Raw genomic sequence first — 25,956 nt, 5'->3', positions numbered from 1 at the left:
TCCTTTTTAGTTTTTTATATATTTGCCTCCGTTATAAATTTTTCCCATGAAGAAAACTACTTTCAGCAAAAGCCACGCTGCTCTGATAAAGCTGCTAGTCTTTTGGTATGTCAAAATAACGTTACGTTTGTGTCAACTCCATTCTCAACACCCTCCTTCCTTAACAAGCCTTTGCTGTCGTAATTTAATCTTTTGAGTATATTCTCAACTCTCAAAAGATCTAGCCCATAGACACTTAAATTTTTTTCAGATATTCATTCACTTCAGGGTTTCCTCAACATCAAACTGAAGCACCACAGTAACTCGCCAGTGGCAGCTGCAGTGTTGGGGTGGAGGGCTGCAACGGCGATGCTTGGGAAGGGGGACGGGAGGCTGTGCTGATTTCCTATCAGGATTCTCTATTTCGGGATAAGGAGAGGAGACCTAGGCCCCTCTCGGCAGCTCTGGACGTCGCCATCGTCCTCTAAGCTTATCGAAGAAGCAGTGTCACGTTTCCTTTTCCATCCAGGCGCCATGCCCTGGGCTTCATCACAGCCCTGCTGCAGATTTAAATAGCGGTCAGCTATTTTGGAGTCCATCATGGGAGTGCAGACCAGTACCCAGCCACTTAGCACCCGGCGACCCGACGATGGCCAAAGTCCCGGGGACCGACCTGCCCGGGAGCCGCGGCAGCGCGGCCGCTCAGGGACGCAGCCGGGGGCGGGGCCTCGAGAACGGCCTACTGCGCACGCGCCGCGCGTCGCGTCGGAGGCGGGGTCGGCGCGCGCGGGAAGCGCCTGCGGGGTGGCTGGTCAGCCCCTCCACCTCTGCCGCGCGTCATGTCCATTTCGGTCCCCGGCTACTCGCCCAGTTTCAAAAAGCCGCCCGAGACATTGCGGCTCCGACGGAAACGGGTCCGGAGCCTCGGAGCCGCCCATCTGCCCGGGGAGCGGTCCGAACCGGCGCCCCGCCTCGCCGCTCTGGCTGCGGGGCTGTCCCTCCGCCCCTTCCCGGCCGCGGCGGCAGGCAGAGGCGGCGGTGGCGGCCCGGCCACGGCCGGGAGGAACCCCTTCGCTCGCCTGGACAACCGGCCGCGGGCCGCCGCGGAGTCCCCCGACGGGCCGCCCCGCGGCCAGCACGAGGCGCCGAGCCCGGTGAGTGTCAGTGCCCGGCAGCCGAGGGGCTGACGCGGCTGCGAATTGAGGATGGGACGTTCTCGCGTTCGAAGAGGGAAACGGGCGCGAAGAACGCCGGCCGCCCGTGGCCTCAGGGCGCCGTCGGCGTTGGGAGCGGCTGCTTTGACAAGTCGGGTGTGTGCGAAGGGCGCCCCGCGAGCTGCAGCGGGACGTGCGGAGCGGCGGGGTGGCGTCGGCCTGCCCTGAGGAAGCCGGGAGGGAACGCCAGCGCGCGCGCTCCCCGCGGTCCAGCCCGCGTCGCAATTTGGGGGGTTAGACTTCGGTGGGAAGATAGCTCGAAAGCTCATCCTGGAAGGCCACTGTTACCGCCTTTCCCTGCGTGATTCAGAGCCTCCCCTCTCACGCACTCAAAATTATTCTGGAACGGAGGAATGTCGAGGATTCATGGGGTCACAGTTCACTAGGCATTTGTCCTGCCCCAAAGCCTTTTGGATCTTTTGATTTGAGATTGATGCACCACCGGCCTATTTTTCCCCCCTCAATTTTGATAGAAAGTTTAGAAGCAAAACACTCAAATGACTTGGGTGCATGGGAATTCCTGCACTAGCATTTATTGAGAAACTTGTGTGCCAGGTGAGGCTCTGTATGTATTTAAAGCCAACTCCAGCATCATTTACAATTTAAAAAGACCATTTTTTTAACCTCAGTTTTTAGATTTTAATCAAGAAAATGATTTGCTGTGGGAAGAGAAGTTTCCTGAAAGAACAGGCGTTACTGAATTATTCCAGGTAATACTTTTTAAATTTCATTAGAATGTACATTCTTACAATATAAATTCATACTTCTCAGAGAGAAACATTTTACCTGGAAAATAGTTTCACAGAGAGCCCTGAGTGAGCGATCATCTCTACCAGGGTTGGATAGATGGCATCAGCCATGGTAGAGAACTTTGTATAATGGAGTACTGATGTTTATGGCAGCAACGCTAAAGGGGGCATAGGTGCGGGTCGCCCTTCCTTCGTCCTCCAACAATTTTTAACAGCTCTTTGGATAGTGACACCTCCAGCTCATCACTCAGAGCCAGCCCCTCAAGGGGCCGAATCTTCGAAATTACCGCCACAGGATGTAGCATATCACTGAATCTTGCTGACACCACCACCACACACACTCTTGATTACATTCCCCAGATAATTTCTGTGGTAGTAGTTTAACAAATGCATAGTTTGTCCTAATGGGAGCTGGCTAGAATATTCCCTAAGACCCAGTCTTTCCCCTTTCTTGTAAATAAATGGCCTTCATGGGGTCTTTTGGAAATAGTTCCCCATTCCCTGTTATTTTTTTGTGTGCTGTCACCTGAGAGAATCATTGTAATGTGGAAAATACTGTTAAATGTGTTCTCTAAGAGCCCTACCTAAGTTACCTGCAGGAGCAGCTTTGCCCTGGTTTCTGAATTTTAGAGGCTTAACAGGTACTTTTTAAAATCTTTGGAAGATTTCTGCTTTCGTAGCAATATCAATTGATTTTTTTTAAATTATGACCACGAAAATAGCACATGCCTCTTGTAACTAAGCTATATAGAACTACATAAACTAAAAAGTTTATGTAGTTCTATATAGCTTAGTTACAAGAGGCATGTACCACCACCCCACAACAAAAAATTCCCTCTTCTCAGAGATAACTGTTAACAGTTTGATGTAGCTCTTTCCAGACTTTTTGTTTGATGTGTAGTATATTTTCTGTTATTTATTATATGTTTTCTAAGATTTTGACATTCCAGTGATCATCATTGTTTTAGTTGATTGAAGATTTTTTTCTTGGCATTCTACTAATTTTTGCATTCTTTGTTTTCTAAAAGACTTCACACGTATCATTATCCGAATCTGATATTCCATCCTCAGAAAGTACTGAGTTACCTGTGGACTGGAGTATTAAAACTCGACTCCTTTTTACCTCTTCTCAACCTTTTACCTGGGCAGATCATTTGAAAGCACAGGAAGAAGCTCAAGGTGTCATCCAGCATTGTAGGGCAACAGAAATTACTTTGCCTCAAAGTCTACAGGTAATTCTGAAAGCAAAAGGCTATGTTTTAAAGTAATAAATCAAGTGTAAAATTTACTTCTCTGCAAAATATCACAAATATTTCCTTCCATTAAGTTTTTCTTCTGACATTTAAAGATACAAAGACTTGGAAATTTTATATTTCGCAAATGGTGTTTTCATATAGTTTTTTAAATCAGATTCAGTAACTCCCCATTAGAGTCCTGTCCTGAGAAATAGTCAGTGTCGCAGGGAGGCATTTTTTTAACTATTCTTTTCTAAGGCTTTGTGAAAAAGAAAATATAAAGAAAAATATGAAAAGCAGTTGAGTAGGATTGCAAAGGCAGATTGGTTATTTTACTTTCTCACATAGTGAATACTCTTTTAAATGCGCTAACTCCTGCTGCTACCTAGATGATGGTCTGTTGTAAACTTAGTAGAGTTGATGTTAGTAGAGTTAGAATGTTTTTAGAGAAATGTAATAGCATTACTTTCAAGCTACTCATCAACTCAAACGAGGTTAAAAGGGGTTACCTAAAAGAGGCCTTGGTACATCTTTTTCAATAAATTAATCAGGATTTGTGATTCATGTCACTTTTTGCTGGCTACTTTTGAAACTTGTGAGGGGAGGGGCCTTGAATGTCGTGTTGCCTACACACCCCTACCTTTATGATGAAAAAGATAGTCATTGTTCTCAAGAATGGTAGAAGCAGGAAAATGTTCCTATCTGTGTTTAAGAATTCCTTCTGATACATGATTTAACAGACTCTAATTGCCAGCAAGAAAGGTTTTCTCAAACAAGAATAAACTTTTTTAGCCCCTGTAACAGTTAGTAACACTTTCCTATAGGAAGCAGTAAAGATAAGTTTAATATATTCAGTGTCCTTTTAATGAAATTTTATGCTTCTAATGGGGCAACTATTGTCCAATATCTCTGGATTTTAGGATCCCAAACTCTCCACTGAGCTTCGTTGTGCCTTCCAGCAGAGCCTTATCTATTGGCTCCATCCTGCTTTTCCTTGGCTATCACTGTTCCCTCGTATTGGAGCTGATAGAAAAATAGCTGGAAAGACAAGCCCTTGGTCAAATGATGAAACCCTGCAACACATTTTAATGAGCGACTGGTAAGATCAGTAAAAACTTGTGCAACCCAATAGCGAATCCTCATTTTAGCAGTATTCTCTCCTTATATTATCAAGGTATGGAAATATTTAGTGGTAGAAGTAGCTCTGTGTCCTTCTGAATTATTATATTTAAACGGTTAATAACCAACATTTAAATTGTTTACTTTTTTAGTAATTGTTTTACTCTATGCAGTTGTGAAATGTATATAAGTGTTTGGTAAATATGCATAGACATAATTCTTTAATATTCTTGTCAATGGCTGCTTCCTTTCTCAGCAGAACCTGTTCAGAGAAAGTCAGCAACCAATTATCAATTAAATTTTATTTAAAGAAAAAATGGTTAGCGTTTAAGTGGTAAACACTATTTGTTTAAGTATTTAGAAGTCATCTGTGAGTCCCCTGACCAGTTTTAGTTCTTTAAAAACAAAGTTGTATAGAACGTCAGAAATTCAAACCATTATCTGTAATGTTTGTGTTGTGTTTTAAATCAGGTGAGTATCAAACTGAATTATACAAAATTAAATTTTAGATGTTGAGTTAAATGTAATACCTAAAGAAAAATTTTGTTTCATAGGTCTGTGAGCTTCACCTCTCTATATAATCTACTGAAGACAAAACTTTGCCCCTATTTCTACGTTTGTACCTATCAGTTTACTATCCTGTTCCGTGCAGCAGGATTAGCAGGAAATGATGTAATCACGGCTCTCATGTCTCCTACAACTCGAGGAATAAGAGAAGCTATGAAAAATGAAGGTAAAACTATAGGTTAAAATGAGAATACCACACAATATAGTAAATACTTTTCTTGAAAGCTCGAAATTGAATTATCTTTTACCTGTTGAATTGTCTTTTACCGGTTTTACCAATATTATTTAAAGAAATGTTCATTTGATTTTTTTTTTTAGTGGTTATTTAAGCTGTCCCTTATACATAGCTTTAAGTTAATGGTGTTTCCTTCACTGATCTCTGAAAACATATGGGGTTGGAAAGTCCCTATCTGAACATACTCCTCTAGAAATTCCTTTATAGTACAAATTGCCTGCCCCCTTTAAATAACAGTTTTCAGGCTGGGTCACACCATTAATGGATTATAAAATCTTATATAGTGAGTTCAGTCAGCACTTTTTAAAAAAATGAAACAATATACTGTATGAAAGAGTACCACATGTAAGAATATGGATTTTCCTCAACCTTTTGTTTCATGGATGTAAGTGTAGGTGTGGGTGTGTTATGGGCTACTGCCAAGAAAGCTTGAAAGCTACTGACTCAATAAAGTGTAAAGACTTCACATTTTCTTTTTTTTTTCTCCCCACCCCCAGCCCTGACCACTTAACATTTTTAAATTTTGTACTCTAGAAATAGGGCACACCTGTTAAATCCTTTTCAATTATATTAAAATTAAGTTAAATTTTTCTTTTCGTGTATAGGTATTGAATTTTCTCTGCCTTTGATAAAAGAAAATGGCCATGAGAAGAAGAAAGCATCTGGGACAAGTTTGGGACATGCGGAGTATGTGATTATAATAACCTTTTACGTCATCCAGGGACGTATAGATTCAGTGCAATAGTTTAATAAAGGAAACAGCTTTATAAATTGGAAACTAACTACAGCAATTTTTTAGGGAGCAAGCAATCAGTGATGAGGATGAAGAAGAAAGTTTGTCTTGGCTGAAAGAGATGGGTGTGCAAGATAAAATTAAAAAACCGGACATGCTCTCTATCAAGCTGTATCCTTTCATTTGCTGTTAACTAGAATCGATTTTCATTCCATTAAGTTAATTAGCCATATAATATGGACTGGCAATTTTATTTGACCATAATCTTAAATATCTTAAGATCATATTAAAACTAATTCTCTATCATGACATTAAATAAGGAACTCCTAAGTACCCATAAACTGAAAAATTACTAAGCTACTTAACCATTTTGGTTAAGTTTATGAGAGGAACAGCATATATATGACTAGAAATTTGTTTTTGTTAGGTGTCAGTTTCTAGCAAATTCAGATAAAAAAATGATTTTGATTTAAACAGATGCTTTATAATTAATTGCAGTGAAGAGGGTAGCAAGAGCATTTCCAGTTTGGAATGCAAAAGAGGGATCCCAGATGATTCAGAATCAAGATAACTGATTTTCCTATTAGTATGAGATTTGCATTTGCTGTTTCCTTGATTGTCATTTTCAGACGTAAAGAGAAACATGAAGTACAAATGGATCACAGACCTGAGTCTGTTGTGTTGGTGAAGGGAACAAACACCTTTACACTGCTAAATTTTTTGATCAACTGTAAGAGTTTAATTGCTACTTCAGGTCCACAGGCAGGACTTCCACCAACCCTCTTATCCCCAATAGCTTTCCGAGGTGCCACAATGCAAATGCTTAAGGTAATAAAAAGAAAAAAAATTCTACACTAATCCTCATAATCTAGCTTTTTAAAAAGTACTTTTCCAAGGATAAATCTTGATTTGTTTTTAGTAACTTCTAGCAGTTTTACATGGTACATATTTGTTTTTGCTTTCCTCCCGGTAAAAAAAAATTCTTTTAAAGTTATATCAGAGTCACCTGAAAATATCTAAATTATATGAAAATAATTTTTTCTTATTAAATAAGTGTAACTGGCAACAAAAGCAATTTAGTGTTAATTTCCTTTTTTTGCCATAAAAACTGCTTAATCTCATTTTGTCTTTTAAGCATCTTGGGATCTTTGTCACGAGTCTTAAATCTTTGTCTTATTTCTTACCCAATGAAAGAACATAGCCAAGAATATGTTATAGATCTCAAAAACTGGATTCACGGTTAAGTGAAAATAATAACTGTACAGGCATACCTCATTTTATTGCACTTCGCTTTATTGTGTTTCACAGATGTTGCAAGTTTTACAAACCGAAGGCAAGGCCCTCCACCAGGAAAAAGACTACGACTCACTTTATTATACTTGCTTTATTGCGGTGGTCTAGAACCAAACCCGCAATATCTTCGAAGTATGCCTGTATATTAAACATGTAAATACAAAGTATATACTGAATGTTAATAGCAGTAGAATCACTTTTTTTGTCTTCCCAATATTGTGTTGAAAGTGTATTACTAAATCAGAATGAATACCATGTGAAAAAATTGTATTTCCTAGAATATAAACTGGCAGTCTCATAATTTGGAGAGGATGCTGCAGACTGAGAATTTACTACACTTTTATTCATATAGCATTCTTTCCGTGTCTTATAATCTACTTTTGTTCCATAACTATTAAGGGGAAAAACTATTGAACACATTTTTAGCTAGAGACTAAAGCTTGGCAGATGACCATAATTCTCTCTAAATTTTTTTGAAGGCACGAAGTGTAAATGTGAAAACACAAGCTCTTTCTGGATACAAAGATCAATTTAGTTTGGAGATTAAAGGTCCCATCATGCCTCATTCTCTACATTCTATAACCATGCTACTCAAATCTTCACAGAGCGGGTCATTTTCTGCAGGACTGTATACACATGAACCAACTGTTGTATTTAATATCTGCCCATCAGTGGATAAAGTATTGAATAAGGTAAGTAGACAGCTATAAACACTGTTTTAGCTATAGCTAGTTTCCTCAAACTTTTGTAGATGAAGTGATTTCTTATGAGCCAAATTTGTTTCAAGTTACTAAACTACTAAATTTTTTCAGTTAGAATTACTAAGGGAGGGATGTCTTTCATTTTTGTGGGTAAACTTCATGAATTTGGGCTGTTGTACTCAGCAGTAACTAAAGAACTTCCCCCCAAAAAAGGCAAGTTATACTCATTGTTCTCTCAGATCTAGAACTTAGTGCCTGATTTATTATAAATTATGGGTATTTAACTGTAATCGCCTTTAGTTTTGGACATCTTTATAAGTTTTATTTAGCAGTTATAATTAAGACCTTTAAAATTGCCTCATACTCTTATCACTTTGACTCCCTTATAATGGACACTTGTCACTATGCAAAAATTCTTTGGATCTTCTATTGATAATAAGAACAAGGCATTTGTAGAGTTCTCATTGTGATTATTAAAAACTTCGAAGACTGATGTGCTTTTTACTGATTTGTACACAAATTTTCACAGGAGACTATTCGTGAAGAACTTGCTAACTGTGGGTTGCATCCTAAGACTCTGGACCAACTTAGTCAAACACCAATACTGGGCAAATCATCTTTACGGAACGTGGAAATGAGTGACTACATTTATAATTGGAGATCCTGAACACCAAAGTAAGCCTAAAAGGAATCTTTGAGGAAAAAAGCCTTCTAACAAAGAAATTGAAGATTATACCTTTGGCTTTAAAGTTCATATTGGAATTTGAAAGGAATATAACCTTAAAATATTCAAATGTTTATAAACATTAACCTTTTACAGTAACATTTTTACATGCATTAAGCAGGTTTTAAATCAACTTTTATTAGATAATCATATTAAAACTCACTTTTAAAATACCTCAAATAAATTGAATGGGAATTCTAGATCCCTGTAATCAAACTACAAATAGAAAATTGATGTTTTTCCTTGCAAATAAGAAATTGAGGCTAACTATCAATTCATTCATGGCACTGTGACTAATGGAATCAGGGCAAAACTGTAACAATTTACCTAGGATTATTAGGCAGGTTCTAGTTTATAAGGATAGGAAAAAAATATAGACAGTATCTACTGAGCTGACTGTTGATGCTTCTACCTTAGTTGCTTTCCTACTGATTTACAATTCTTCTACTTTCAAATACATATGTATGTTCATTCAGGTAAGGGCATTTTGTATTCCATGTAGAATATTGTTGAGTTGTAAAGTATGTTCAGCTGTCATGGTAGTATTTTAATGTGCTTTTAGGTATGTGTGTATGTATGTATGTATGTGTGTGTGTATGTGTGTGTGTGTGATTCAAATTTTCTTAAATAAAAGTGTTTAGAAATCAAAAGCACTGGGTAAAGAAATAATAGTATTTAGTGAAGTAGTATGTGTTCACTTTATAATCCAGAAAATAAAACACCACATTTATTCCAGAGAAGTTTATATTTGGGCCTTACGCTTTTGAAAATAAAGTTGAGACATAGCATATGAATACCACTGTAATACACATGAAATATTCTATCAGACCCTAAAAATTAACATAAACTTAAACTTTCTCATAGTCAACAAAATAGTGGCCGGATGCCGATTTTATTAGATAAGTTGGTTACAGCATTTTAATTATCATTTTACGTCTATCTAGGTGTAGCTGAAATTCAAAATGCACATCAAAGGAAAACTATATCACAACTCAATGCCATACTAAATGTACTTTGCCTCTGCAGAATTCTAGTCAGACTTCATTTTAACTCCCTTCTCATGGCCCAAGTGGCTTTGACAGGAACACAGAATTTAGTGCTGATCATCACAACATACCACTTTTTTTTTTTTTATAACTTCTACAAAATTTTAAGGGGAGATGGTGGCATTAGCCCTGTGGAACAGATCTTGCTTGATTACCTCAATAACACTGGCCCAGTATCTGTCCAGCAGAACGCATTGTGAACTAGTACAAGGTGCACAGCCCTTCACTGATTACAGGCAAGTGTTACAGCAGCCTAGCCATAAGGAAGGGGAGTTACATCATAGTACAAAATACAGTATAAAAGCGTTATTTAACATTCCACACTGAAGATTACGGATGCCTTCAATCGTTTGGATGTTAGCCACTTAAACAAATACATCACTAAGGTAAACAATATAAACATACCAAAACCCTGTATGGTTAAATACAATTTCCATGGTACAAAAATCAAAGCCTGGAGATGTTTGTACAGATTGCTTTTTACACAATGTCTTAAATTGCCAAATATTTACAACATTAAAGAGGAAATACATTTTGATGCAGAGTAAAATTATCTGAAATGATTAATATAAAACCTCAATCTATCTACGTGAGGCACTCCTGAAGCAAGTGGCATTAGCCATGAGGTCCTTTGGTACAAGGCCCATTGCTTGAAGAACCACAGTAGCTGCTGTGGCTTTAGCATGCTTCTTATTAGGGCTGGCAAAGCTGGGCTGGTAAGCGCTTCCATTTATCAATACCTATTCAAGAAAAACATACAATTGGGCTGGTAAGGGCTTCCATTTCTCAATACCTATTCAAGAAAAACATACAATAAGAACAGCATCAAACTTTAATATCTATTAGCTTTGTATTTTTTCACTAAATGCTAGAAAACTAATTTATGAAATATAAAACCCATGCGATATAAATCGTTAATCTCAACCCAGAAGCAGCAAATCATTTAGGAAAAGGGACTGCAAGTTAAGAGCAGGTCTCCAAATTGGAAAAAAACAAAAAAACAAAAAAAAACTTGATAGAACTACTAAATTCCCCATGTTCCACTAGAAAATGTCAATAAATTGTTCACCAGATTTTGCCCATACTTTCCAGCATTTTTTTAAACAGGATATTAAAAGGTCATTATCAGTGAATACTTAAATGTTTAAAAACCCCACATACACACACTGCCACCCCACAAAGTATATTAATCCTACAATCATATACTTATTCCTCGCCCTCTAACGCTATCATTAAATTAATAAATATACAATTAATGCAGAAATTCATATTTACCCTAAAGAGAAAATGTTTACGATGATCAGGGCCACTATCATGGACCAACAGAAATTCAGGTGGTTGCCACCTTCTCTTATTACATATTTCCATCAAGGCAGACACAGGATGTTTGCCTGCAGAGAAAAAAAAAATAGTTATTTCCACCATCTGTGGCAACAAATTATGAATTCATGGTGAGGGTGAGCAAGAAGAAATTCAAGTGTACCCCTCACCTGACAGATCTTTCATTGCAGCAGAGAAGTTCCCAGACCTCTTTTGTGCTCTTTCTCCTACAGCAACAAGACCTTTAAAAAAAACAGTCAATGTTCATTGAATAAATTTCAAAGATCGTTTTAAATTATAATACAGAAACAACAATCCATGCCTTCAAATATAATATTCAACAAATTCTCACTACCTTTGATTTCTATATCAATCTTGACTCCTGTTTTGCTGTTTCAATATGTAAATCTATGCTTTATATTCATATGTACTACCATTAGAAATTCTAAAAATCAGATGTTCAGAAAACAAGAATTTAACATGACTATATATATAAATTTAGTGCCATAATTACCAAACTCTCCAGGTCTGTTTTCTAAGTTTACAAAGTAGTGGCTATTTACTCCAAGCGATTTCTAAAGGTTTCCAATTCCTCAAAAAATGCTGCTCAGTTAAATATGTTCCCCAAAAGGTGAGGATTTTAGGACACACATACACCACACACATAAAAAAGTGAGAAAGGCTGTCTCTATAAATAAATGGGTCCATTTTTTCCCAGCAACAAAGCCCTTTCTGATTTATTAAATGCAAGATATTCCTAAAGACAAACACACCATCACTGCATAACCTCCCTTTCCAAAGTGGTCTAGCTATGTTACTATCCAAAATCAGTGCTTTCCCAATTTCCATTTATCCTAGGGATACTTTCTCAACCAGTAGTTTGAGAATTCTGCTGCTATGCTTCCCAAACCTACGCCATGTTGCAATTCCAAAGAGAAGTTCCCTGGAATTATGCAGTGCATCCAGATGTTTTCTTACAATAAATCACCTCTTATGACAAAAAACATCTTATTCAACTTATACAACCAGTGTCACTGTGACATAATTAGCACAATGTCCTTTTCTAATTCAAAGTTTGAATTAATGCTACAATATAGGATGAGTCTCATGCTACTTCTAACCTATTTGAGTATCATTAAAATACACTCCTTCCAATTTGAAATAAGATGGCAACACGATTCTATGTGGGTGACAATGCAGATATTCTGATGAAAAACATTTTAAAAAATAATTTGGTTAGATCTAGTCAGTTTCCAAAGTTAAGACAATAATTGCATTAACTTCAAGTTAACTTTCTATGTGATTATAAAGATAAGGAAAATAATTTTAAATCTTTCAGTTTTTAAAAATCAGGCTTAAACAAGGTACTGAAATTACAATGAACTGGCATCCGCATGTGATTATACTTAGGATACTTACTACTCTAAGGGAAGAAATTATTTGAAAGGAGTAAATTGGCTGTTACATGTTATCCAAGTGTATTTTTAATACTTGGCAACTACATGCAGGCTTCATCAATAAATATCCAGGTATCTGAGAACAGCAGCAAAATACAGGCAGATATAAAAGTTCCAAGGTGCCCCAAATAAAGGACAAAATGAAGAGGTACCGTTGTTGGCAGCTGGTCTACTATTCCCTAACCCCAATCAAACTCAATTACTGAGCTTGAAAAAGAGACGTGAAGAAAAAACAGCACTCTAATAGGAAATAAAGAGAATACTGAGACAAAATATCTGAGAAAGAAAATAAATCTGTCAAGAGAAAACAAAATGCCACTTTCTAAATATGAAATCTAGTTAAAATTTTAATCATATATACATTTCTGTAATATTCCATAATATTAAGCAACTAACATAAGTTGCCTTTTAAAAGCTCAAATTACTGTTTCCATCTATATGTGTTTAAGCTGCTGAAAGTGGGATAAACTTTCTTTCCTAACAAATATCTGTATATATACTAGAAGTGCCTCCAGTTCAGGGTCAGACATCAAAACAATGTTATAACAGTAATGAGGAAACCCTAAATGTTAAAAGAGGTATAATAAACATTCCAAAAAAACCTTGTTACCTTTTCGGTCTGTTTTAAAATCAACTAGGATAGGTTCCTTATTTCCTTCTTTGTTTTTTCCTAATCCTTCTCCTTCTCTCCAGCCCATTTTTCTCATCAAAACGGCTCCCATTCCTCCAGTTACCGGGGCTGCTCTTAAGAACTGATCCTATCCAAAGAAAGAAAGGTAAAATGTCCCCATTTTACAGTTAGAATTTGACTGCCAACTCAGTGTAACTTTATTTTTTAAAAATCTCATTTTATTTTACTTCTAGATCTGTTATAGTTACAGCAATTAAATTTAAATGCTTCTTTACTTTATATACATACTGTATGTACTAATTATTTTCACATTAACATAATAGTATTTTCAACTCAAGGCAAATAAATGGCAGTTTTAAAACAGTGACCCTCGTGCCCTCCTCCAAAAAAAAAAAATTAGAACACTCCTGTTTTCGTCCACTATTTAGGTTCACTGGTATCTCTTCTTAGCTTGCAAAATAAAAAGAAGGCAATGTTAAAACAGTCAATAATATTAATTGTCCCAGGTGTACCTAGTTAACAAATAAAGCCCAGAAATCATTTAGAAATAGTTTGGACACTGAAGAAACATACTGTTATCATCCAAAGTTTTCGTCCCCATTCTACCATAAAGCAAGTATAAATATTTTACTTAGAAAATCCCTATGAAGCAAAAAGATAGTTCTTTAAAATAAATTTACAGTTATTGGAAGACAATCACATAAAATACCCTGTAATTATACCAAACTGAATTTGATTTCTTTCAAAACCTAGCTTGATGTTAAAAGACTTTTAAAAAACTCCTTAAATGTTTACATACCTAGGCCTCGGTAGCAGCAGTGTTGTGAATAGTAGGGCTGGCACTGACCGGGGCAAGAAGGCAGCTACAAGGATTTGGCCCTGAAACAAGTTTCCATACAGAGGGGTGAAAGTTCACAGGTTATTCTGTGAACAGTCATCTCTCTTGTATCCAACCCACTGAACCATAATTTCCATCAAAGCAGCAAAGCACTTAATGTCATAAGATGCACAACTATATATACATTAGCATGGTCAACAGTCAATTATTTTCACACATTAAGAAATATGCAATGCCTTTTAAAGGACATCTAGGTATGTATAACAAATTACTGAACTCTACTGTTGATCTTTATGGCCATTTTCTTAAAATTTCATGACATCTCCAAATTATTTCCCCTTATTATTAAATTTTATATTTACATTCACTAGCAAATATATATTGTAAGTCATTAACTTATCAACAAGGGGTAGAAAATTTCAGTTAATCTAGGATTAGTATGCACTAACTAATCATTTTCCTGTATTGATAAGTTAATACTAAGTTTTTTTAGATCTTTGTTCTACACAGTGTAAAACTGTATATTATTATTTTCCCCCCAGCTTTTTACTTATATGCTAGGGAGAAAACATGCCAATGATCTGTGTGACTAGACATTAAGTTCAACAAGGTGCTCTGATGGAAGGAGGCAGCTGTGGAGGTAAAAACATACCCCTGGTTCAGTTCCTTATTTGGTGCAGGCCATGCAGTGTTGATGTATAAAGAGAAAAGTTAGCTGATGCTTGGATATCAACTGCCTTGTTGCTACACACCTAGAATGACTTTTACTTACTTCCAGGTTCATCCGCCCCTCTTTTCCAGGAAACACTCCTAAAAAAAAGGGCAACTGTGCAGTGTAATCCCCAAATAACAAATCCCCAAATAAGCCAGGCTTCCAATTTTGTTTCCATTCTCTAATATCTTCATCTGTTTCTTTGCCCCACTGTGTTTACAATTCACCAAAAAGCTGATTAATCTAGTGAGACTACAACAGTAAAAAATATTCATCAAGTCATGTCCAAATAAATCATTCCATTCCAAAAAATAAAGGTTCTTTTAAAATCAGTAACCATTTTAAAATGTTTTACTGACAAAAAATAATAAAACTCTCCTTTTTCATCTAAGGAAATACTGCAACAAACTAAAAAGAATGAGAATGTTGGCATTCCAAGTAGTTTTTAACATATGAAGAGGGCGTTGGGCTATAGCAAGGCAAGAAAAAGCCAAATGATCATTTAAAAAATTTTTCTAAACACAAACAGGTTTGACAATGAAGATAAATGTTAATTTTTCTGTTGCCTAATAACGTTTCCACACATTCTAGCTCATTTTTATTAATATATTCCTTCCTTTATGTTACTAGCAAATATTCTTCAGTAACATAAAAATGGAACTTTTCCTGAAAGCACTGCTTTCTTCAGTATTTAACACAACTTTATCTCATGATAATTTATCAAAATGATTTGCAACATATTTACATGTAAAATGACATAAAAATCTGTCAACTGCAAGACTGGAAATGAAAATTAAGGGAAGTTTACAGGGAACCAACTGAATCTGTAAAGATTCAATTTTTAAAAATTAACATGTTTAGAAGTATGTTTAGAAGTGTTATGGATCAGCACTTCATTATAGAAATGAAGACCAAAATTTTACAATGTAATGGTCATTCAAAAGTTTCTACGGTGGTGGCAGGGTTCTACCTAGTAATGTATACGACTAATTATTATGTATCTAAACACCCTTCAAGTCTAACTTCCTAAAATACCGAGTACTCAGCTTCAAGTTTTAATAGTATTACAAAATTAAAACTGTTAAATAGATGTACATTTACAATTCTATAATTCTTCCCAATGAGATGAAAGCTATTTTTCAAAAACTATACAAGTTACTTTCATATTTGAAATACTGTATTATAATTAGTCCAAAATTAATTCAAACTTAAAAATATTTCGCTGGATTCTCATCTCTTTTCCAATAGTAATCCCTAGTAAACTACGTAAATTGTAATTTTCTTAATGAATCTGGACTCACTATGCATATGTTAAGAGTACAACTATTTCCCCCCCAAAATGGCAGGCAAAGTGAGAATATATATGTTTTATATTAATCTGTTAAAGAGGATCACCAGAGATAATGCTATCAAAATTGAAATAAACATGAAAGGTCCAAAGCAAACAAAATCTTCGTCTTTTCAGAAATTCAGCTCATTCACTGGCACTCATGCCAATTCTCCACAGGTACCCATCACATCATTACCACCCTGAGACGCATGAGTAAGGACTTGTTTTCATGTGACACTGAAATTCCAAGTAATTACTTGCCCATGATCACAAAAGAAGTCAGGAGTACAGCAGGATAAAGAAACCTTCCCAATCCATTAGACCACGTAGCCTCACAGTTTCAGCACTGCTATGCTGCCAGTACTCCTGAAACAAATTTCCAATCACCCATCCAACCAAACCACGACCCTTCACCAGAATGCATTTCTTCAGAAAACCCTTCTTAACCACCTAAGACTCCCCCAACAATGAGGCAGCCGTAGGTGGAGTTCACAGGTCTCATTGCAGGAATCTGAAACCAGGAGCACCTACATCTTCACAGCACGAGGCGTCCGTCCTCTCCCTTGAATTTAGGTCTCATATGTCCTGTTTTTTCATGAGATCAGTGGTTCTCAAATTGAGCCTGTGGATCACCAAAGGCCACCAGGGCCTAAATGGTGGTCCACAGATAGTATTCTCCATCCCCAACCCAACCCATTTGCCCTTCAACACTGCCCACCCCACGCTCCAGCCATCCTCCCCCAGCCTTCCAGTCCCATGGCAAAATCACCACATGCAGTGCTAATACTAGGGCCTCCCAACCATTGGCTATAATCAACAGCTAACAAACACAGGGATCTGGGGCTGAAGATCACAAGAGGGGTGAGGAATAGGGACCTAGGGAGCTTACAAGGAGGGTGCAGGCACTAGGGAAGGGGAAAGAAGGGCAGAGGAATAAAGCAATGGAAAATCAGGGTGGTAGAGGGCTCTTGGGGGGCAGTGATCCACCAAAAAATAAACCTGTAATAAAGTATCCCATGATGAGAAAAAATTTGAGAACCACTGCTTTGAAATCGTAACGTTAGTTGTCCAACAGGAACTGGAATATTCTGAACAGCATCTGAGATACATTGTTAGCATTCAAAACAGTTTTTAAAAACCACCCCCCAGAAAACCAGCGGCAGCAAAAATAAATAAACAAACAACCTCAAGATATAAACTGAGTGGCTCTTGAGCTATATTATACATTGGCCATTGTCTCATGAATCCGGTCCATCTTCAGTGTCCATCCTGGAGTACATACATATAGCAAATTTACTCATGAACTTTGGTTAGAGTCACTGGCCTCTTCGTGCAATTTTAATAAAACACTTCCTAAAAAATTTTAACTTTCTACTTATAAACACTTTTGTATGTGCATTATGTTGTGTACCTTTTTAATCCAGGCTTGGGCACCGGTATTGGCTAACTGTTCTTGTGTCAGAACCTGTACTCCTGTACTTCCTGTGAACTGGCCAGGAATTGAGTTCAGCTGAGCCCAGGCATCAATCTGAAGAAAAGATGCTTCAATTAACTAAGTAAAAATTATTTATATCTGGTTAAATTTCCACTGGTAGTAACAATTTAATTCACTAAATAAAATGGTTTTTGTTCCTAAAAAGGCTGAATAACAGGCTTAAAATCTAATTTTTAAGACCATATACTCAATTTATACATATTTAACATTGTTTCCCTAAACATTCCAAAGAAGTTGTTTAATAACATTTAGTGAATCTCATTAATAACATGATTTGAAATACAGCTCTAACATCTAAAAAGCATAGCTATCACACTCATTCTCCAACATATCACCACTGATATATGAAAATACAGAAAAGAGCTCATATGGCAAAGGGTCCCTCCCTTCCTGCTTACATATCTCATGTAAAATGCATTCCGAATTTTTAATTATTTTCTTTGAAGTATTATAAACCCAAAATAAATTCAAGATATATGCTTATGCTTAAAGAGTAATACAGGAAACCGTTCACTTGAACATATACAATGGCTTTCTTTAAAAACTGTGCACTACATTAACCATGAGCATTTATCTTGAATCATTTGTCATTCATTTGTCATTCAAGGTATATTTACCGAACTCCTGATATTGTTGGGCAATGTATTTCCTATCTGTCTGAATGTATACTTATTATCTCTATATAGATCTACCACAGGAAGGTAGAGGAGAAATGGAGAAGCTGTCCATTGGAGGAGTATACACAATGGACAGTTTCTCCAACTCTGGACTCACACTGACTGGGTTTGAACCCCAAGCTCCTCCACTTAGTTTTGAGACTGTGGCCATAACTACGTAGTTTCTTCAGCTGGGAAACAGGAATTCATAATACTGCCTACACCTCACAGCGCTATTATGGGCACTTAACTTTTAATTTTTATATACCAGATTATAAATGCTATGACAACAGGCAACTTTTTCTATTTTACTCTCTCAAACAGTTACTGTCACATAGTACATAAGAGTACATAGTACAAAATTTATTTGTACTAATAAACACAGTACAAATGTGTAGCAGTTTGATAACATTCAAACATTTAAATCATTCATTTAAAATAAGTTAGCTAACTAGGATAAATTACTTATTCCCTTGGATTTTCAAGATAAGGATCTACATTTCAACAGCATGCCACAGATTCTGCTTATGTCACAACAATCTTGTGAAATTCTAATTTAGACATTAAAAACTGCTACATACCCGTTCCTGAGCTCGATTTAACATGCTCATGGCTTCAAGGTCAAATGCATTCTCACTGAGTCTTTTCTGAGCAAGTGCCCGCTCACTCATTGCTGTAGAGATGTCCACAGGCTAAGAAAGAGAACATAGATAATTATCTCAAATTATGACAGATCCCTAAATTCTGAAGTGTTGTATCTTTAGTTGCTACATATCAAAACAATAGTCTTATATACATTAATAATCTTGTAAAGTTGGTAGAAGACTCAAAAAGGTAAAGTAACCTTGGAAACTAAGATTGCTTGTTACAAAGTATCAAAGGCAGTAGTTGAACTCAATCCAAAATCTGACTTATTCCATATTTTATCAAATTACGATCATAGAAAGTTCTGTGAACTGAAAACTCCTCAGCCTTCACTAACAAGTCATTTACAATAAACAGACTTTTCTGAACTCTTTTTAACTATTTATTTTCTACTCATTAGCAGTTATTTTCTCCTATTAGCATAACCTTCAGAAGCAATAAGCAAGGTTCTTGACTAAGCAGAAAACCACTATCGTGTCAATGATCTCTCTACTCATCTATAGATCTTTTTATCTTCTTGAAGTTCTTCATATAGTTTGATCTTAAAACTCAATTTCTTCTAATATATTCACTATGTAAATAAATGAACCTTTTGTTTCTAGTTTATATACATTTATGACTGAAGTTAAACTATTTCTGTGGAGGTACATCACATAAAACACTTAAAATGAGGTATGTTTGAAATGTCATAGGTCCTCTTTTTCAAAGCTCATATTCTACCTGTTAAAAAAACTTACTCTAAGCAGAGGTGACTTTCTGATTTAACTTTTAAAAACATTTCATAATGTCCAGGAAAATTCTGAAAGGTAATTTTTAGAGCAAATTCCCAATTTGTCAGATTTGTGGAAGACTCAACCACAGAAGGAAAAATGCATCAAGTGAGTATCTGATGTTTTTTTATTTCTAACATTAAGAGCTCAGGTTAATTTGTATCAACTTACCAATTCTTAATATTTGTTTTTCTTCTAACATGACATAACCCATTAATATTTCCTGGTTATTTCGCCCAAGAAAATTCATTTTTGGGAAATGTTCATCTAACACGGGGAGGTTTTTCTATATTCATATACAAAGAATGATTAGTAACTACTGCATAGGTTTGACAAATATAAGGAAGTCAGTAAAATAAGTTAACAGCTAAGGATTTATTCAAAAAGCTAATAAGTAAAGGCTACCTGTAATTTGTGTATTTCAAAATACTTCTTTTAAAAACAACACCTGTATAGTAGAGAAGGGTGTATGACTATGAATAATAGTGTCTCACACATTAAGGATTACTAACCTTCCTCTTCCTAACTGTAGAACCCCTTAATCACTCCATCATTCCTAGTTATCTTGCTGAATCACCTAATATTCCTTTAGCAAGATTTTTCTTACAAAGTACTACAAAGTATAGATTCTTATATATGCCTTCTTAAAATGAAAGCAAAATTAAACTGAATTCATTCTGTAATTGTTTATTAAACTATAGATCTCATTAATGAAAGATCTTAACTTTTTAGTTGACTAAATTATTCACACTAATCACAACATTCCTGGAGCCTCTGAAAATCTAAGCAAAGACTGAAACACTAAAAATTTAGTATGTTCACTATTCACTTATAATTCTGACGGCTGGGACTTCTGGCCAGAATTTATATTCCTTTGGCCTACCTTAGATGTTTCCTAAACTCTCACGTAGGATTACTGATGTAATTTTAAAAGGCCCACCAAATATATCTCACATATACTGTTAATTAACCTTGCCAGAATTACTCTGGGTTTCATAGCAGTCTATAAACCTAAGTGTTAGGGTATTTAGGTATAAATAATAAATTTTTATTCAAAATAGTCTAAACTTGGAGGAGATATGGGGAAAATGTTACCTACCAACCATTCCCAAACCTTCCCTGATCCCCAATTTCCAAATATAAATTAGCAATAAAAATGTAGTTAAGATAGCTTTGAAAACAAATTTTTCCAGAATAAAATTAATTCTTCCCAACTGGAAAGCAAATGAATATACCTATCTGTGAATTCATCCTTCTATAAACATTTTATATCTTCAAACTTTTTTCTCTTTAAGCCTTTACTGTGGATGCAGGTAACCTAATGCTTCATCATTTAATCACCAGGATGAAACTTCTTTCAAATCTCTAAGTAATGTTTTATGTTAAATTCACATCTCACTCTGCAAAGAATTTTAATATAGCAACTTTGATGCTTAAATTTATTTGATAAAATTACAACTAGTTTTTTTTCCTAAGGTAATACAACTTTATTTGTTCTTCAACAGGCTTACAGAGTGAACTGCAAGTTCATGTCAAAATTTTATTACCAAATAATTTGACTATTGATTTCATATTCAGATTTTTTAAATGTGAAGGAATATATTCAAAATAGAATGAATCAGGATTATCTTAAGGATCTTCAAAAGTTCGCATCAATAAGCATGTTTTCAGGTTTTCAAGGTAACTCAGAATATACAATGCATAAAAAGCCAACTATAATATTCAAGGACTAGACTGTTATTAAAACACTCATTTCACAGCTAGCCTTTACAGCTGTACTGTCCAATATAATTTTCAACAGTGACAGCTAATAAGCACTTGAAATGTGGCTAGTGACTACTATATATTGGGGGGGAGGGGAGAGGAGAGAGAGAAAGAGAGGAGAGGGGAGAGGGAGAGGGTGGGGAGAAGAGAGAGGAGGAGTGTGTGTGTGTGTGTGTGTGTGTGTTAGTCTATAGTATACCATACTTTATAGTGGAGCTTTACAGCCTTAACCACCTTTTAATGTTGCTCAGAAACAAGAATGTGAAAGGTACCAAAATGATGCTAAAAACTCCTTACTAAAAACTGGGGCAAAAAATCTTAAGTCTCATAGAATACTAATATCAAGCTGTCTGTCATCAACAAGCTTTGTTTCCACTGACAATACTATAGACTTTCTAATATGTAAAGTATAATTATATAAAGTATAACTATGATTGATTAATATTCTAGCTAATATAATGGGGGTTAATGTTTACTTTCTTTTTTCTTGGAACTTGTTCTAAAAGGTGAAATCTACATAAAAGTGTCATGAATAATTCCAGTTCACATTAAATCCTGACCAAGTTATTTCATTTACTTCATCAACACAGATTACTACTTCTTCTATAACCTATAAAGGTGCCAGAAATAAAATATGTAACATAATTAGCACCATGTAACATGTATTTCAGGGTCTAAGTTATAATCATGTAAGTTCTGTATCTTCCTCATTTAAAAAAATTCTTCTAAATCAATTTATTTCCTCCTTTTGTTAACCCAACTGTTTACATAAAGTATCCTAAGTATTTCTTAAAAATAAAAGGATATGAAAGAGCTAGAGAATTATGAGTCAGATAAAGAAAGTAGCTCCTAATATAAAAATTACTTTCTACACTAGTTGCAGGTATCTCAAATTAAGACAACATAAGTTTTAATTATAAAGAAACTAAAGAAGCATCTTACCTACATACAAAACATGATCTTAAAATATTTAGAATACAGAGGTTCATATAGAAATGAAAGACAACTACAAAAACAAAAGCCACATTAAATATGTCTGTTGTTAATGTGTTTTAAAAAGTGAATTATCAATCTTTTTATTATATAAAATAATCTAGTGTAATGTTTAACTTATACGTTTAATCTAAATGAATTATAACAGAAAAACAAACAAAACTTAATAAATGGTTTAAGGAAATTCAGTGTTAATCACCTAGGACAATTTAGGGAGAGAATGAATGAGAAGGCTGTAATTACATTCTATCACTGCTAGGACCTATGTGTTTAATTTCCAATTGAAATTTTCACCTTGTCCCTAGAACTTAGCTTACTTAAACTTCATAAACTTAGAGTTTCTATACGTTAGCTCCATTGGGATGTAGAAATATTCTTCAGCAATAAAAACGAAGCACACAGCCTGAGATAAAAATTATCTTCACATGTAAGCGATCACTAGACCTTAATGGAGAGCTACTTATGGACCTCTAAAATATTTATGATAGTAAACCCAAGGAAGTTTTATGTCAAAGATGACATTTAAAATCTTTTACCCAATAAGCCTTTGCTAACCTTATTACCAAGAATTAATGTCCCTCAGGACAATTTTTTAAATGTTAGTTTTCCAACACTTTATTTCAATGCTTATAAATCAAATTCACACAAAAATATGTTAAAAATTCTGTAGTCACGCCTTACTGAGGATGATGATGGCTTGCTACTTCCTAAGACGATGCTATGTCAGTAGGGCAGCCAATCTGATGAGTTGATATTCCATAAGATATGAATTTATGTTGATCCATCCATATCCACTCATACTTATGTCAAAGAGCACTCATGTCCAAGACAATTGGTGAGATTAAAGATCATAGCAAAACATAAAATCTGTGACCTTTGCCTAAATGTTTTATGCTCAAAACTAAAGAACCACAAAATCCGTATTTATTAAAATGAAAAAGACCAATGGGTAAAATAAATTTTTAAAAACTATTTGGTTAAAATGTTGACTTTAAAAGAACTTTTAAAGAACTTTCTTTTACACTATAAAGCCTTTATTTCAACCCAAGAGGGACTCAAAAGGATCAATGCTCTCATAAAATGTCACCAACAGTATTCCATAAACATTGGTGTACAGAATATTAATCTTACAAATACGGTATAAGATCCAGTTAAATAACTAAAACTAAACATTTTATAATGTGAACATTTCCTCTAGGTGTTTAATATTATAGCTACATAAAAGTACAGAAACCTGAGGCAGAACAAAATCCTGTCCCTTTCCTAAAATTTTAAGATTGTTTTGCTTAAAATTAAAGTTAAACCTATATGTTGAGTTTAATCTAAAACTAGCTTTCAGAGTTCTGATATCAAATACCTGTATATATCCTCCCACAGGAGAAATCTGCTTCATTTATTTAGCTGTCCGAGTAGAACCCTTCCTTTTACCTCCTGCTTTAACACTCCCTTATTATAAAATTTGAATACCCACCTTTTTCCCCTGGGATTTCTTTGGAGTTAATTCCTCCCAACTTTTAATTAAAATCTGACAAGCACTTTCGATGACAGACAAGGCTAAGGCACCCCCCCTCCCGTGTTAAGACTAAAATGGGCTGAGTACTGAATTTCGAATATATATACATATATATAAAAAAACTCGGTCAGAAACAAAGTCATCAGGATTCATGAAGCACTTTCCCCATGTTCAACTGAGTTAAAATAGTTATTGTCACTTATCTTCTCAGGAAAACCCCTTGGAATTTTGCAATTTTATTTTATAGGGCTTCATTCTGTCGCAAAATTTTTTCCATGTAACCTCCATTTTTTCCAACTCTTTGTTAAATGCTTAATTTGCAAGAAATTACTAAGCATATGTATCAAAATTTCTAAATAAGTCTGTTCAGCCCTCTTATCATGGTTTGTAGTCAGCTACTACAATATTTAAGTCAGTTGCAAATATGTTATCCTTTCCTTGTTCAGATGTGCAGGTAGCCAGATTTAGCGATTAGCAACTGAGGTACTCAAATGGTTTGACTAAAATAATGTTCAAACCAGCTATTCCTCCCTTACTGGTGATGGCATAATTTGCTTCAACTGTTGAATCCCATGAAAACACAGATCATCACTGGTGACTGTAAGTTGCATTGGCTAGTTATCATGTCCCAGCCAGCTTCACTGTATAGAACTCGCTTTTAAAAATGCCGCAGGTCCAAAAAAAAAAAAAAAAGTAAAAATGTCACCTATGAATAGCTCAGGGGGAAAAAAATACTACCGAAAAGTTTCTGATTTGGGTTCTGTTCACTTTCTAATTTCAAACAGGATTTGCATATTTGTAATACTGGAGATGTTTAGTGGAAGATGATGATATGGCTAATAAAGGAAACCTGAAGATGAGCAGTACAGGTCTCTCTGACCTACATATCCCAGAACTGCAAGAAAAGGAAGTGGGGAAGAAGTCCCACATTGTAAAGGCATCAGATATCTAATCCAGTCCTTGAACAAATGTCTGGGCTTTGGAAACCAAGGGCAAGAGGTGATGACTAGTCTATGGTATTTAAAACTCCCACCCTCCCCTAGTAAGTAAGTCTCCACCCTCCCAGATCCCCCAAGCGTGATTTTGCACAACAAGTTAAATAAAAGTAAACTGTTTATTAAAAGATACAGCAAAGGTACAGATACAGAGATACATACAAAGATACAGATATATATATATATTTACATATATATACAGTCTTGCTGTTTTCATGTGCACTATATTTAGCAGCACATTAATCAGGCGGCATTTTACTGGGGTCATTTTGACACTTGGCATTATTACCGCGTCATTTTGACAAGATGCAACTATAGCCTCATGAAAATTTCAAGGTGTGTTCCACTTCTCCAACTTTTAATAGTAGCAAAGAGGGGTAGGAGAAGGGAAATGGGAGTATACCAAGGCTGAGCATTAGGTTAAACACAAGAATTCAAAACGGCCAAGGTAGCACAGGGAAGGGAAAATGATTAAAATTAAAGGCTATCTGACAACCCAGAGAAATATTAAGAAACCATTATTTAAGGGCAATGGGCTATGTATCCAAGATGCTCACATCAGCCTACAATGACCTTTTCCAATCCACTTCTTGTGTTGAACCTGAGGATCTGCCTCTCTCCACTCAGTCCCAGTAAACTTGCTACCACCAAAATCTAGAGCTATAGAGCCTTGAAGCAAAACGGGAAGCTAAATAGTTATACCTTGGGCTACCTTCCCACAAGTGCAAGGAGGGCCCAATGTTGGGTAGGGATGTGACAACACTGTTCTCTGCAATTCGATGCTTTTCACTTTGTGGCTTGGTTCCACAAAGTGAATTGCATCGAGTTACTGTCAAATGAGAAGCTGCGGGTTGTTTCATCTGTCGTTTAACCCGGCCCTGCCGTTTACCCCGGCCCTAAGAAGAGTGAAACAGAATCCAAATCAGATATAAAATAACAATAAAATGGCAGATTCAGGTATAAAAAAGGAAAAATATGTAATATTCCTCTTACTTACCTCAGAGGGCAAATTGCTGCTGAAAACATTATCGTCATCTTTGTTTTCTTCACCATTTTTCTCTACAGGAACCCACTCTCCATAAACGCTATCCGCTTCTTTTTTTCGATGTTGAGATCCAGATGACACAGGAAATTCTTTTGTTAACGTTACCTGGCTTTTTGGTGGAGTTGGCTTTGCTGCAGCAATCTAAAAAAAAAAAAATGTTTCTTAATTAAAACTCAATAGATTTAACAGAGATGATT

At 35.8% G+C, this 25,956-nt stretch overlaps 2 protein-coding genes across 4 annotated transcripts in view; one reads left to right on the top strand and one right to left on the bottom strand.

The window, feature by feature from the left end:
- Positions 1–750: 750 nt before the first annotated feature.
- DONSON (DNA replication fork stabilization factor DONSON) lies at positions 751–25,948 on the top strand. 3 transcript variants are annotated; one of them, XR_005651672.1, is made up of 12 exons: positions 751–1,133; positions 1,823–1,903; positions 2,971–3,174; positions 4,098–4,276; positions 4,851–5,029; positions 5,704–5,785; positions 5,898–6,002; positions 6,461–6,659; positions 7,604–7,816; positions 8,355–8,500; positions 20,955–21,129; positions 24,505–25,948. XR_005651672.1 is itself a non-coding variant. In XM_039857571.1 (11 exons), the coding sequence occupies exons 1-10, from the start codon at positions 819–821 to the stop codon at positions 8,490–8,492; spliced, it is 1,695 nt and encodes a 564-aa protein (XP_039713505.1). In that variant the 5' UTR covers positions 751–818; the 3' UTR covers positions 8,493–8,500; positions 24,505–25,948. The 3 variants fall into 3 exon arrangements, 2 of the variants coding, with proteins under 2 accessions (XP_039713505.1, XP_039713504.1); XM_039857571.1 differs by lacking the exon at positions 20,955–21,129; XM_039857570.1 differs by lacking the exons at positions 20,955–21,129; positions 24,505–25,948 and having other exon boundaries at positions 8,355–9,343.
- Positions 9,255–25,956, bottom strand: part of SON (SON DNA and RNA binding protein) — a 31,966-nt gene continuing 15,264 nt past the window's right edge. The window contains 7 exon segments of the mRNA XM_039857551.1: positions 9,255–10,388; positions 10,871–10,986; positions 11,086–11,157; positions 12,983–13,130; positions 17,295–17,411; positions 18,616–18,726; positions 25,712–25,900. Of these exon segments, the coding sequence (XP_039713485.1) occupies positions 10,329–10,388; positions 10,871–10,986; positions 11,086–11,157; positions 12,983–13,130; positions 17,295–17,411; positions 18,616–18,726; positions 25,712–25,900 (813 nt within the window). The 3' untranslated portion in view covers positions 9,255–10,328.

The sequence above is a fragment of the Pteropus medius genome, unplaced genomic scaffold (assembly GCF_902729225.1).
Source record: "Pteropus medius unplaced genomic scaffold, Ma_sr-lr_union100, whole genome shotgun sequence".
NCBI lineage: Eukaryota > Metazoa > Chordata > Mammalia > Chiroptera > Pteropodidae > Pteropus > Pteropus medius.
Note: the sequence above shows the minus strand (reverse complement) of the source record. Positions and strands in the feature narration are given on the sequence as shown.